Raw genomic sequence first — 12,440 nt, forward strand, 5'->3', positions numbered from 1 at the left:
TTTGGACATATTCTTTAGGATTTCCATGCATTATATATTACATATATATATTATATTATATATATATTATATATTATATACTATATATTATATAGTTTATGCCTTTATCCTTAACCTCAAACCGTTTTTAACCAGATGAACTTTAATACTCTGGCAGGGTTAAACCAAAACATCTCTGGGTACATGAGTTCGTTCATTAAAAACGCATATATGTTAAATCGGGCTTTTTTTTCTCTTGAAGATACATGATCTCGATAGAATCTTCTCTGTGTAGATACTATAGGAAAACATTTTTCTTTGCTCATCTCTCACCCAAAGTTCAAGCGCAGTAAAAGTGCCTCTGATTCTGGCACTGAGCCAGCAAGTATGGCAAAGGGGAAAACGTCTCAAATGTTGACAAACCACTTTTTTTTTTTTCAATTTTATTTATTTGACAGAGACCCAGTGAGAGAGGGAGCACAGCAGGGGGAGTGGGAGAGGGAGAAGCAGTATAATTTGTTTTCCAAACCACTTTTTTCAATTGAGATGAAATTTACATAAAACGAACCATTTTAAAGTGGACAGTTAGTGGCATTTAGTACATTCACAAAGTTATGCAACCAGCACTTCTAGCTAGTTTCAAAAAGACAAACCATTTTTTAAAACAATTAGAGCAACCCTTTTCTTGTTGGTTTGGTTTTGTTTTGTTTTGTTTTCATGTTCCTCCTGTTATGGAAATGCTCAGATGGGCTCTCAGGCCAGGACTTAGGCAGCAGAGGAATGATCATAAACCAGGCACGGAAGGAGACCTTGAGAGAGCTTGAGAGAAGGAGAGGGTTTGGGGAGGGGTAAGGAAGTAAGCAGGCGTGGGACATTTAAATAGATAGAGATTTAAATAGATATATCAGCCCTTGTGAAAAAAGGCACTAACTGCTTTATGACCTTGGGCAAGGTCTCACGCTTCTGAACCTTAGTGTCATGGAAAAGAGGAAAATGGAAGGAACTGCATATGCACATGTTGCCAAGAGTGGTTTTAGTTGTTCATTGTTAAGTCAGTGGAAGCATGGGGTGGGGGGAATGGGGTGGAGTACAGGGACGTCTCAGTGCTGATTTTACAACTTCCTGCGAATCTAGAATTATTTTGAAGCAGAAAACTTACACTGAAACCTATGACCACCGAACTTGTTTTACATGAATGTTCACAGGAACGTTATTCAGAATAGGCTTGAAGTGGAAACAACCCAAATATCCAGCTGCTGAATGGATAAACTAAATGTGTATCTGTTCAAAGGAATATTATTCAGTCATGAAAAGGAACCTTGAAAATACTGTGCTCAATGAAAGAAGGCAGTTGTGAAATCTCACAGACAAATACTGTTATATATGATAGAATACCTTGTACCGTGTACAGCTATTACATGATGCCATTTGTATGAAATAAGTAGAATAGACAGAGCTGTAGAGACAGAAGATAGATTTGTGGTTGTGGGGAGGGGGAGGAGAGGAGAGCAAGTGTTTTGGGCTGTGGGGTCAGAATTAGGAAGTGGTGATTGTTGCATAGCTTTGTGAATATGCTAAAGCCTACGGAATTTTATTTAAAAGGGTGGATTTTAAGACTTGTGAATTATATTGCAATGAAAAAAATAAGATGCTTTATTTATTTATTTATTTTTTACTAGAGAGAGTTGGGGGTTGGGGGAGAGGGTGAGGGAGAGAGAGAACTTTTAGCAGCTTCCAAGCCCAGTGTGTGAGCCTGATGTGGGGCTCAATCTCAAAACCCTGAGATTGTGACATGAGCTGAAATAAAAAGTTGGGCACTTAAGTGACCTGTCCAGGCACCCCCCCACCCACCAAATAAAGTGCTTTTCAAAAAGAGGTGGGGTGTTTGAGGTAGCCTCTAGGTTCCTTTCTAGCCTCTGTGGCACTTTGTTCAGAAGGTACCATGAACCAGCGGTTCAGAGTGACAACTCCAGTTCTCTTGCCGTCTGTTCCATGTGTCGCTGCTGTGGATTTCTCAGAGGGCTCGGGTTCTTCTCTTTCTTCTCCAAAGCACAGCTCACACGAGGTGGCCATGTTTGACACACTTCACTAACCATTGAGGATATTTAAAGAAATTGCATCACAGAAAAGCGACACTTAAATGTGCCCCTGTTCGGAGGCTCTTTTTGGGTGTCCAGGTACCTCCTAAGCACTGGTTTATACCCAGGTCCCCGGGACATGCTCTCCCTCGGCCAGAGCAGCAGAAACCCTGAATCACGAACTGTCAGCTCCCACTCAAATGCATGAGCCAGTTCTCCACCCCCTGCTGCCACCATCGCCTTCTGAAAGCTGCCAGATTCTGTGAAGCATGCTTGAGTCCTGCTTTGATGGTTGTAGAGTAACCGCACACAAATATCTTACCTAATCGAAGCCCTGTGCTAAGTCCGTTGCCTGCTAAATGGACAGGGATTTGTGACAGCTGCCTCGTTGTTCACCCAGGCAGGATCCATTAATGTTGTTTCAGCAGAACTGGGTCAGATGGGCAACCAGCCAGGGCGGAAGCATGGCCTTAGACAACCTACAAAGATGAAAAAGATTTGGACTTCAGCAGTTGTCTATGTAAAAGAGCCCAGGCTCCAAAACGTCTCAGTGTCTGCATCACTAACCCGCCCAGGCATCCCGCTGTTTTCAGCCAGGAGAAGAACTTTAAAACCATGCTCTTGCTGTGGGTAAAATCTTTTCTGGAGCTTCTAATAGACTTCTCTAATACCTTTCTGCCCAAAGTGGGGTCATGGGGCCACTCCAGACCAGCGACTGTTAGGCTTGTGAAAGCAGGGCTCTGCGAGCAGGCATGCGGGGTAATGGTTGTTGGGAAAACGGCCAGTGGGATCTGCACAAGATTGTTACACTGAAGATGTAGTGATATATTTTAATGTGTGTGATACTACTGACAGGAAAAATGAATGTCAGAAAGCATTCAGAAGACAGGTCACAGATCATTTGAAATGGGCGATTCGTGTTTACTTTCTCTGTTTTGATGGTTGTCGATGTTTACCTCTGCCTAAGGTAGCCAGTCTTCTGGGTTTGCCCAGCTTGATGAGAAGCCTGCCGTTCACGTGGGGGAAGTGTAATCTCTCACCATGACTATTTCAGCACTTTTTCAGGTTTTCCATTAACAGGTTCAGGCACTCTGGAATGATTTTGTTTTCTGGGTGAGCAGTTTGGGGCATTTCCCTACCATTTCCGGAGTGGAGGAAGGAAGAACAGATACCTCCTTTTCCAAACACGACGTGAGAAAACAATCACCGATTGTTTGGTAACAACCAAACCAATTTCTAAAGTGCACAGCCTGTGAATCAGGAAGTTTAAGACAGGAAGGTACAGTAATATAAAGGAGACTATTCTTGTCCTCTGGGGACTCACAATTGTCTGTAACTATTTGTGCATGAAAGTGGTGTTCATTAAATATGGTAGAGTTACACAGTCACCTAAAGGACCCCGGAAGTTACTGTTTCACACCTCAGGATGCAAGGGAAGTCAGGAGCCCAGACCAGGTGGATGAAGCCAAGGAGATGATGAATCACATTTTTGGTGAAATGTGGGTCCCTGCTGGGGAGAGCCTTGTGAGCTGTGTGGTTCAGACTGCAAAGCTGTATCAATACATAGTTCCCAGAGTCATGGGGGCATTGTGAAAACTAGCCATAGATGAGGTGCTGTTGCCGAAGAGTAGTCTTAGGAATGCCCCTTAAAGAGTTTCTAGTATTATATATGATCCTCAGAAAGATGTGTAGGTCTTTGCATTATCCCTTACCAGGCGGAAAAGTGAAATTTCCTGGACAAGATTTCCCTTCAGAGGTATTGGCAAACTGTTTTGATGACCAAGGGCCTTCCTTCCAGCTGCCCCCTACAAAGCTCATAGAGAAGAAAATAGAAAGTGAAATTTCTTAAAGTGTGGTGACCGTTCAACAGTAAAGTGTCTTTAGAATTGGAGTTCCTTTGAGTGAGGCAGTATCTCTAAGATTTCTGTCCATTTTTCCCAAGTCCTTGGACCTCCTGGGACAATGAACATGGAGAGGCCATGCGGCTTGTGTACATACAAGGAAGGATCTTCTCTCTGTGGCTGATCCTGGGGCTCTTGTAGTGGAGGTCTGCCTCCAAACCTCAACTCCCTTTTCCCTTGACCGGAAGGCTCGGTAGGAACTGTGAGAGGAGGTCCAGGACCTTGAGCCTAAGTGGGGACTGGGAATGTGACATATTTGTATGATAGACGATTGCTTCCCTTATCACAATACTCTTGGTCACCTATGATCTTGGGCTTGAGGACTTGCTGTAATCCAGTCTGATAAAAATAACACTGAGAGGAAGCCCCTGTGAGCACGAGGGTTCAGCCTGTGGGTTTGTTGCTGAGCAGTGATGAGGGAACTGGCCTTGTCTGGGAGTGCACTGAGCTGCCTCTTCCTGGATTCTGGTTCCACTTCAGAGATGAGGCTTGTGGGCCCTGGGTCCTTTGTTGAGGCTCTGGGTTAGAAACTCTGGAGACACAGTGGTGGTATGAGTTCCTATCCAGCCTGGTGTGTTTGATAATGTTGGAGTCAGGCAGCCTGGTGTCAGGCTGGATATCCCAGGACCTCACGGATGCTGTAGGCCCTGGGGTGCCTGGGGACAGGACTGGGAAGTGGCCTCTAGCCATAAGGGAGGAGGTTAGTCTGGGTGCCATAATGGTGGCCGTCTCTCCTCCAGCCCCATGCAGTTCAGTAGGAACAGAACTGGTATTTCGATCCTCCATTCCTAGCGACTCCCTCCCCAGTGCCCACGGCATTGCTCAGGGGAGGTAGAGCCCACTTCAGGAGGTTCAGCTTCTGTTTTGCATTAGACTGACCCCAGGGTTCTGGAAAGAAGAGTCAAACAAGCTGTGCAGGTGAGAATTGCCCTTGTTAGAGAGTATTCCTAAGATGGGTCTGGTGAGGGTAAGGACAATATGCCCAGAGGGGAAAGGGTTTGGAATGTTTGCCAGTGTTCTCATCTTGTCCATGCTACCTGGTCGCAGGGCAGAGCACCATTAAGAAAGTTGCCTTCTGGGGCGCCTGGGTGGCTCAGTGGGTTAAGCTGCTGCCTTCGGCTCAGGTCATGATCTCAGGGTCCTGGGATCGAGTCCCGCATCGGGCTCTCTGCTCGACAGGGAGCCTGCTTCCCTCTCTCTCTCTGCCTGCCTCTCTGTCTACTTGTGATCTTTCTCTGTCAAATAAATAAATAAAATCTTTAAAAAAAAAAAAAAGTTGCCTTCCTAGAATTTTAGAGCATATTGTGATCTGTCCGTGATAGGAGTTTTTGGGGGCACATCGTCAAGGAGTTCCTGGACAATGTCCTCCTAACCCTGTCTCTGACACCTGTGACACTCTGTATCTTCTCACTTTGGTAACAAAGTAGACACTGACTTAGACTTGACTCATTAAGTGGGGAGCTAAAAGCCCTAAATTAAAATGTGTGAAAAAGCATTTTCTAGTATTAAAAACTTAACCAGATAGGTGAATTGAGCAAATTCTAATGAGAAAAGATCAACTTATGTTTCTGTACATTCAGTGGGTACATTATATGTACTCTTTTTAACCCAACAGGGCCAGTGTGTGGTTCTTTCTAATTATTCCTATATTCCTGCATTCTCTATGATTATTTGTTTATTTTTAAGTTCTACACCCAATGTGGGGCTTAAATTCATGGCCCCGAAATCAAGAGCCACATGATCCTCCAACTGAGCCAACCAGGTGCCCCTCTAAGTTTACATGTTCTACAGTATTTGTGCAATTTTGCTACCCATTAATTTCCTAAATGCCTCAAGGTCTAGAGTTCATCTGGTCTGCTTTATTTCATGGTTTTTAGAGAAAGTTTCTTTCTTTATACTTTCGTGTCATGATGGCCTTGGAAGGACAGTCTCAACAGGCTTCCTCTCTGTTATGTCATGTCCCCTAAAGGAGAAGGATCTGTGTTGTCATTTCTTAAGGCCTGGCTGGGAGGTGGTGAGAGCCTGGAAACAGAGGGGCCAGGCTGGGTTTGCTGAGAGCTGATGGTGCACAGTGCATGGTTCTAGGCTGATCTCAGCCAGCAACAGGAAGTCCCACTTCATCATCTACTTGAAAGCTCTCTGCTAGGGACACAGCGTGAACTTTTAGTTTATATTGGTTAAGCTCCAAGAAGCAGTACATGTTTGGGGAATTGAAGAGCTCATGGGCAGGACCAGGGAAGACACACCTTCCCCACCAGATTCCAAGCTGTTTCCACACTGATAAGACACAACAGTGACCCAGAGCTAGAACCTCAGGATTCTCAGGGAGTGAGAAATGCTGGTGAAAAAATGGACAGCTATCTCATATATACACACTTGTATCAACATTAACATGCAGAATTGTAGGCCAAGTGGTATTTTTGTTGTTTGAGGGTCTGGATGTGAATCCTGATTCTGACTCTTGAGAATATGGATTTGAAATGTTAACCAACACTTCTCTGAATGCCTTTCTTCATTTGTAAAATGGAAATAATGGGCTTACTTATCTCAGCATGTGGTTATGAGAATCAAATGAGGGAACGCGTATGGACTCATAAGCAACTGTTAGTTGCTAATGATCATATGCTTCCTGTGGAATGTTATTTCTTGAATCCTATATCTTTCTAATATAACCCTAGACCTGGAAGTCACAGTTGGTTCTTTTTCTACTTGTGCAACAAGTGAAATTTGGCATTGGGTTCTGGAAAGTTTGAACGAATTCTTGGAATCAGCCAGTTATGTGAAAGATGGCTCAACCTTTCGCTTGTCTTTTTGCCCAACAGTGTGCCATGTAAGAAGTGCGTGGTGGTTGGTAATGGAGGAGTTTTGAAGAATAAGACATTAGGAGAAAAAATTGACTCCTATGATGTAATAATAAGGTAAATATATTTTCTGTTTGCTAACTTGGAATTGTTTCAAAAGACGAGTTGCTTAGATATATTTAAGTACATTAACATAACCAGTCTCTCATTCATCGACTAGATTAGGCCTAGATTTTTCAGCTCATTCACTTAGAAAATATTGTGAAGTCTCCTGAATATGCCAGGCAGAGTTTTAGCAACAGGGCGTATAGCACTGAATAAGAACAAGTTTCTTGCTCTGTGTGGGGTTTTCACTGTAATGAAGAGAAGAAAACAGTAATGAAAGAAATAAGGAAATACAAAAATAAGTGCCTGACAAACAGTTAAAACATATGTGACAGTGATTGAATAGCCACTTGAGAATGGACGGATGACCACTTTGAGGAGAAGAACTCTAAGATGGACCTAGGTGACTGTTACAGTACCAGCCATACGAAGACTAGGGAAGAGCACTCCAGGCACAAAGAATATTTAGTGCAGGTCCTGGGGAGGATATGATCCTGGGTTTGAGAAGAGTAGCAAGAACACCAGTGAGGTAGGAAGGGCAGCCGGCTCAGGGAGAGTGGAACAGTCAGAAGCCGCAGAGGAAGGAGGCTGTATAGGTCTGTGTAAGTACTTGGATTTTAAGTATAATAGGAAACCTTTGAAGATTTTTAAGCAAAAGAGCGATTTGATCTGGTTATGTTTTTAAAATAACTTGGCTGTGGTATGGACAATGGGATATGAGGGACAAGGGTAGAAATGAAGAAGCCAGTTAGGTGGCTATATTCAGGCAGATGATGGCGGCTCGGAAAAGGATTGTCATGACAGGGAAGGATGTAAGTGGATAGACTGAGACATGTTCTAGAGGTAGAGTTCTCAGGATTTGTTGATGTTAGATGTGAGGAGAGATGGGAATAAAGGAACCACATAATGCCTTCTGGGTTTTCAGCTTAAGAGATTGACTGGATAGAGGTACCATTTATTGAGTTGGGGGAAGACTAGGGTAGGAAGATCTTAAAGGAAAATCAAGATTTCTGTGTGAACATGTTAGGTTTGAGATGCTTATTAGATTTGTGGCATTAAGTCAAGTAGGCATTTGGTTAAACAGGTTAAAGGCTCGATGGTAAACAGCCTATGAGCTATATTAAACCATGGTACCGGCAAGATTTCCCAGGGAGAAACAGAGCAGAGGTCCCAGGACGGAGTCTTGAGATATTCTATACTTGGAGGTTGAGCAAAAAAAAAAAAAAAAAAGGAATAAAAGAGATGGAAGAGGATCCACCAGTGAGGTAGGAAGTGTTTTAAAAGAGAGGAGAAAGAGTCAACCATGACCAGTGCTGGCGAGAGGTCATGCAAGATAAGAACAGAGAGTTCACCATTGGACTTACAACCTGAAGCTCACTCAGACTCTTGGCAAAGGCAGACGTGGATACCTGATATGGGGAGTGGCCCAACCAGAGTGGTTTGAGGAGAGAATGACAGGTGAGAAAGTGAGAAACCCATGTAGGCAATTCTCTGGAGTTTTGCTGTGGAGTTGAGAAATGAGATGGTAGCTGGAGATAGTTATGGAACAAAGGAGGCTGTTTTGTTTTGTTTTGTTCCTTTTACAAAGATAGGAAATTCTAGAGCATGTTGGTAAACTGATGAAAATGAGTGAAGAGATGGGTGGTAGCGAGCTGGGATGGGGCTTGAGCGCAAGTGCGGTTGGTCCTCTGTAATAGAAAGAAAAACTGGGATTGTAGCTACGGCTACCAAGAGTCCCACAGATGGAGTGGCGGGAAAATGAGGGCATTTCTAGCTCTGTTTTCTCATCGAAAGGTTGAAGTAAGGTCATCCTGTGTTGTGTGTGTTGTGAATAGCTATGAATAGTCTTTTGAAGAGAAGGGTAGTGCGTTAGGATGACCTGACAGTCCTTGGGGGTTTTGCTGGGCTATGAGCTGCCAAGAGCTTCTGCATAGTGAGGTCACCTTATTTTCTGTTCACTGTCTGTTTTGAGAAAGCCGTGAAAATTTATCCGCATGACAGTTTTGAAACACAGGTTTCCTTACCTTTAATTGTCTAAACGTTCGATCATCCGGAACCACAGCAAACCCTTGTTGAGACTGCTAAGGGCACAGCATTTATGAAAGTCATTTCAAGTGTTGAGACTGTCTTACATGGAGTCAGTGATAAAGGGTGAAACAGTATTTATGCTCCCAGGGGACACTGTTTTGGAAACAAAGCATTCCTTTTAGTAGCATGCCTTCATAGTGTATGTGTAAATAGTGCATGTCTAACTTTGGCACTGAGCATAAAACAAATCCAACCGTGGATCCTTTGTGGTTTTTTAGTTCATGCTAGCAGTAACATTTATTTGGTTGTGAGTGGGCATAATACGGCAGTTTTATATTTTCACTTTATTACAGAGCTCAACAATTTTAACCTACTGAGCCACCCAGGCGCCCCTAGCTCAACAATTTTAATGGGTCTTCAGATCACCTTCGGTGTGATTCTTATCTGTCAGTCCATGTACTACATGACTGTGTAACCTTGGACAAGTAACTTTCCCTCCCTCTGCAGGGCCCTTCTCCAAGGAGTTTTGTCTGGATGTCCTCCAAGGTCTTTTTTAACTCTAGTATTCTGTGGTTCTGTATTCCCATTGTTTTATTCAGTCTTCAGTTTTCCTGGAGGTGGGACTGAATTATCAGTGGCCCTACAATTACTTTTCAAATCCAGATGAACATTTCTGCCTTCAGTCAAGCAGCTGTTTCATGAAAGGGAATTATTTCCCTAAAAATAGGAATTTTAAAAAGTTGTCTTAAAAATAACCTTGTCTTGTAGCTTTAAGCACTGGACCCATGGCTACTGCTGTTTGTCCTATTCTGAAAGTTCTGAAACTTGTGATGGAATTGGCACATACTACACTTGGTCTACATACTTTGTGTGTTTTACTACCCACAGAATGAATAATGGTCCTGTTTTAGGACATGAAGAGGAAGTTGGGAGAAGGACAACCTTCCGACTTTTTTATCCAGAATCTGTTTTTTCAGATCCCAATCACAACGATCCTAATACTACGGCGGTTCTCACTGCTTTTAAGCCGCTTGATTTAAAGTGGCTGTGGGAATTGTTGACGGGTGGCAAAATAGTAAGTTGGCAACATTGATCTGCCTTCTGATTACCTTCAATTTTTGTTTTTTTTTTCCATTAAAAAAAAAAAAAGACCACCACAATGTTCTGTTTTCTGTGTTCTTATTTTATTTCAGAACACTAATGGTTTTTGGAAGAAACCAGCCTTAAACTTGATCTACAAACCTTATCAAATCAGAATATTAGATCCTTTCATTATCAGAATGGCAGCTTATGAACTGCTTCACTTCCCAAAAGTGTTTCCCAAAAATCAGGTATGTATTTTGCTTTGCACAGTTCCAAGCTAAAGATCTGGCTAGGGTAGGGTGGAGAGATCATAGGGTTCTCAGAAAAAATAAGAACCATGACTCGTGAGGTGGCGGTAGTGAAATTAGGTATCTGTGGGTATTATGTTTGTTTTTTAGATTGCAAGGAAAGAACTGGAGTGTTCTGGTCCTCCCTACCTCGCCCTTTCGGAGCCCTTCTGGGGTCTCCTCCTACATGCCCCAATGACTCATTTCTCCTAACCTCCATCTGCAGAGTTGTGCGATGAGGAGAGACTGACTGGTGGGGGCGCTGCTGGGCAGGCTCTGCTCAGAGTAACAGGATGGGGCTTCCCGACAAGCACAGGACTATTCAGGCTAAAAAGAACCCTCAAGCACTCTGATAAAAATATCACAGGAAAGTTGGTGGAAAGGTGAGGAAGGACAGGATAGTTCGGAAATATTTCTGTGGTCATAGAGACACTGGCACTGAATTCTGAGGAAATGTTGAAACTCCAGATTCTTCAATTAAAAAGAGTCTCACCAACTTTGGCTCTTGTAGCCCTTTTGTTTACATTCCCTAGAAGACAGTACCCTCTGGACCCACACAGTGGCACGGATAGGTTTTTCATTTCAAGCTTGAGAAACTGTGATATAATGTCTCGGCTGAAATGAGGTTTCTTTTTGTAATCAGGGAAAATCCAAAGAAATAAATACACCTCATGTATCTTCTTTTTTTAGTATGATAAAAAAATTCTAAACTTTAGAATTATTAGATTCTAATGCTTTTAATGAAACCACTTATAAAGAATATATATATATCAAGTACATTTTATGTTTAATTTAAATTATGTATTCTATTAATATAGTCTGTTATTATATATTAATATTTATATATATAAAAATAAAGGAAATCATCCTTCTTTTCACACTGTAACTCTCATTATTCCTCAAGCTTTTTTTTTTTCTTTTTATATCCTTCTGGACTATTTTCTATGCAGTTACACATACTTTTTTGTTCAATATAATTACAGTTATATCATAGATACTTTCTGCCATTTCCCCCCCTCCATTTAACTCTTCCCTTCTTTATAGATCTTTCCGTTAATATCCAGCTTTTTTCCTCCCTAATTTATTTAGAAATGCATGTGATTATAGGGATTTTCAGCCCACTTGTGTGATTTTTGTAGAATAGACTCCTAGAAGTGGAATTCCCAAGTCAAAAAGCATAAAGCCTGGTTCTGGAAATGTGAAGTCATATTGATGTGGACAAGAAAAAAAAAAAGGAAGAAAGGCCTGCTTGAATTAGGTTAAAGAGAACACGGGACACGAACAAGTGGAGGCAAATCTTTGGGGTTTTGTTGGGAAAGGGGGCACAGAAATTGTTGGAAGACACGGGATCAAGGATGGTTGCTTTTGTGGTTGTTTTAAAGCCAGATGCCATGTTTATATGATGGAGAGAATGATTTGACAGAAGAAAATGATGAGAGCAAGGGGGTCATTGTTGATGCAGATTTGGTGGCAGAGAAGAGACGGGAGGAAAGAGTGCACGAGGGGCGAGGTTGGCCAGAGGCAGGGACAGGCACATTGCATCCATGGAAGAGTGAGCGCTGAAAGTACAGGTCAAACTGAAGGTAGATTGGGAAGTTGGGAAGCTGGTATAGATAGCTCTTCTGTTTCTGTTAGTGAAATGAGGATTAAATGGTCGGTTTAAAGGAGGAAGGAGAATGAGGCTGTTGGATATAAAGGTATAAAATTGTCACCTTGGGGAATAGGGATGGAAATTAGCTAGGGTAATACTGCACGGCCACTTGAGACTTTGGCCATAAATGTCATGTGTACCTGGGCACGTATGTTGTTTTCTCTTGGCTTGTTATGCTGCTTGGTTGTGGGTTGAGCCAGGGTTAAGATTCTGTCAGGTGATGAACTATTTCTGTCTGTGGGTGCAGAAAATGGAAGGATTATAATGATGGATGAAGGCCTCTAAGGCATGAGGAAAGGAAGTGGAGGTCATGACGGGGAGGGAAAGAAGAGGGAAAGAGTGATGGGATCAGTGAGGTTGAATGACTCCCAGGTTGTTAACCCAACCACTAATTTCCGTTTCTAGCAGATGGCAAAGGCTTATGGTGTTCACCTTAGGGCATGGGGTAAAGAAAAGCTTATGCCAAAGGTAGTTAAATTTTCAGAGGAGCTTGCCTCCTGGAGTTTATTTGATATTGTTGTGCTTCT

General features: G+C 42.6%; 1 protein-coding gene across 9 annotated transcripts in view; it reads left to right on the forward strand.

The window, feature by feature from the left end:
* Window positions 1-12,440, forward strand: part of ST3GAL6 (ST3 beta-galactoside alpha-2,3-sialyltransferase 6) — a 59,117-nt gene that overhangs the window by 44,079 nt on the left and 2,598 nt on the right. For all 9 annotated transcript variants that reach the window (XM_047722879.1, XM_047722890.1, XM_047722872.1 and 6 more), the window contains 3 exons: window positions 6,781-6,876; window positions 9,781-9,967; window positions 10,086-10,223. In XM_047722879.1, the coding sequence (XP_047578835.1) occupies window positions 6,781-6,876; window positions 9,781-9,967; window positions 10,086-10,223 (421 nt within the window). The remainder of the gene's footprint in view (window positions 1-6,780; window positions 6,877-9,780; window positions 9,968-10,085; window positions 10,224-12,440) is intronic.

This window comes from Lutra lutra, chromosome 1 (assembly GCF_902655055.1).
Source record: "Lutra lutra chromosome 1, mLutLut1.2, whole genome shotgun sequence".
Taxonomy (NCBI): Eukaryota; Metazoa; Chordata; class Mammalia; order Carnivora; family Mustelidae; genus Lutra; species Lutra lutra.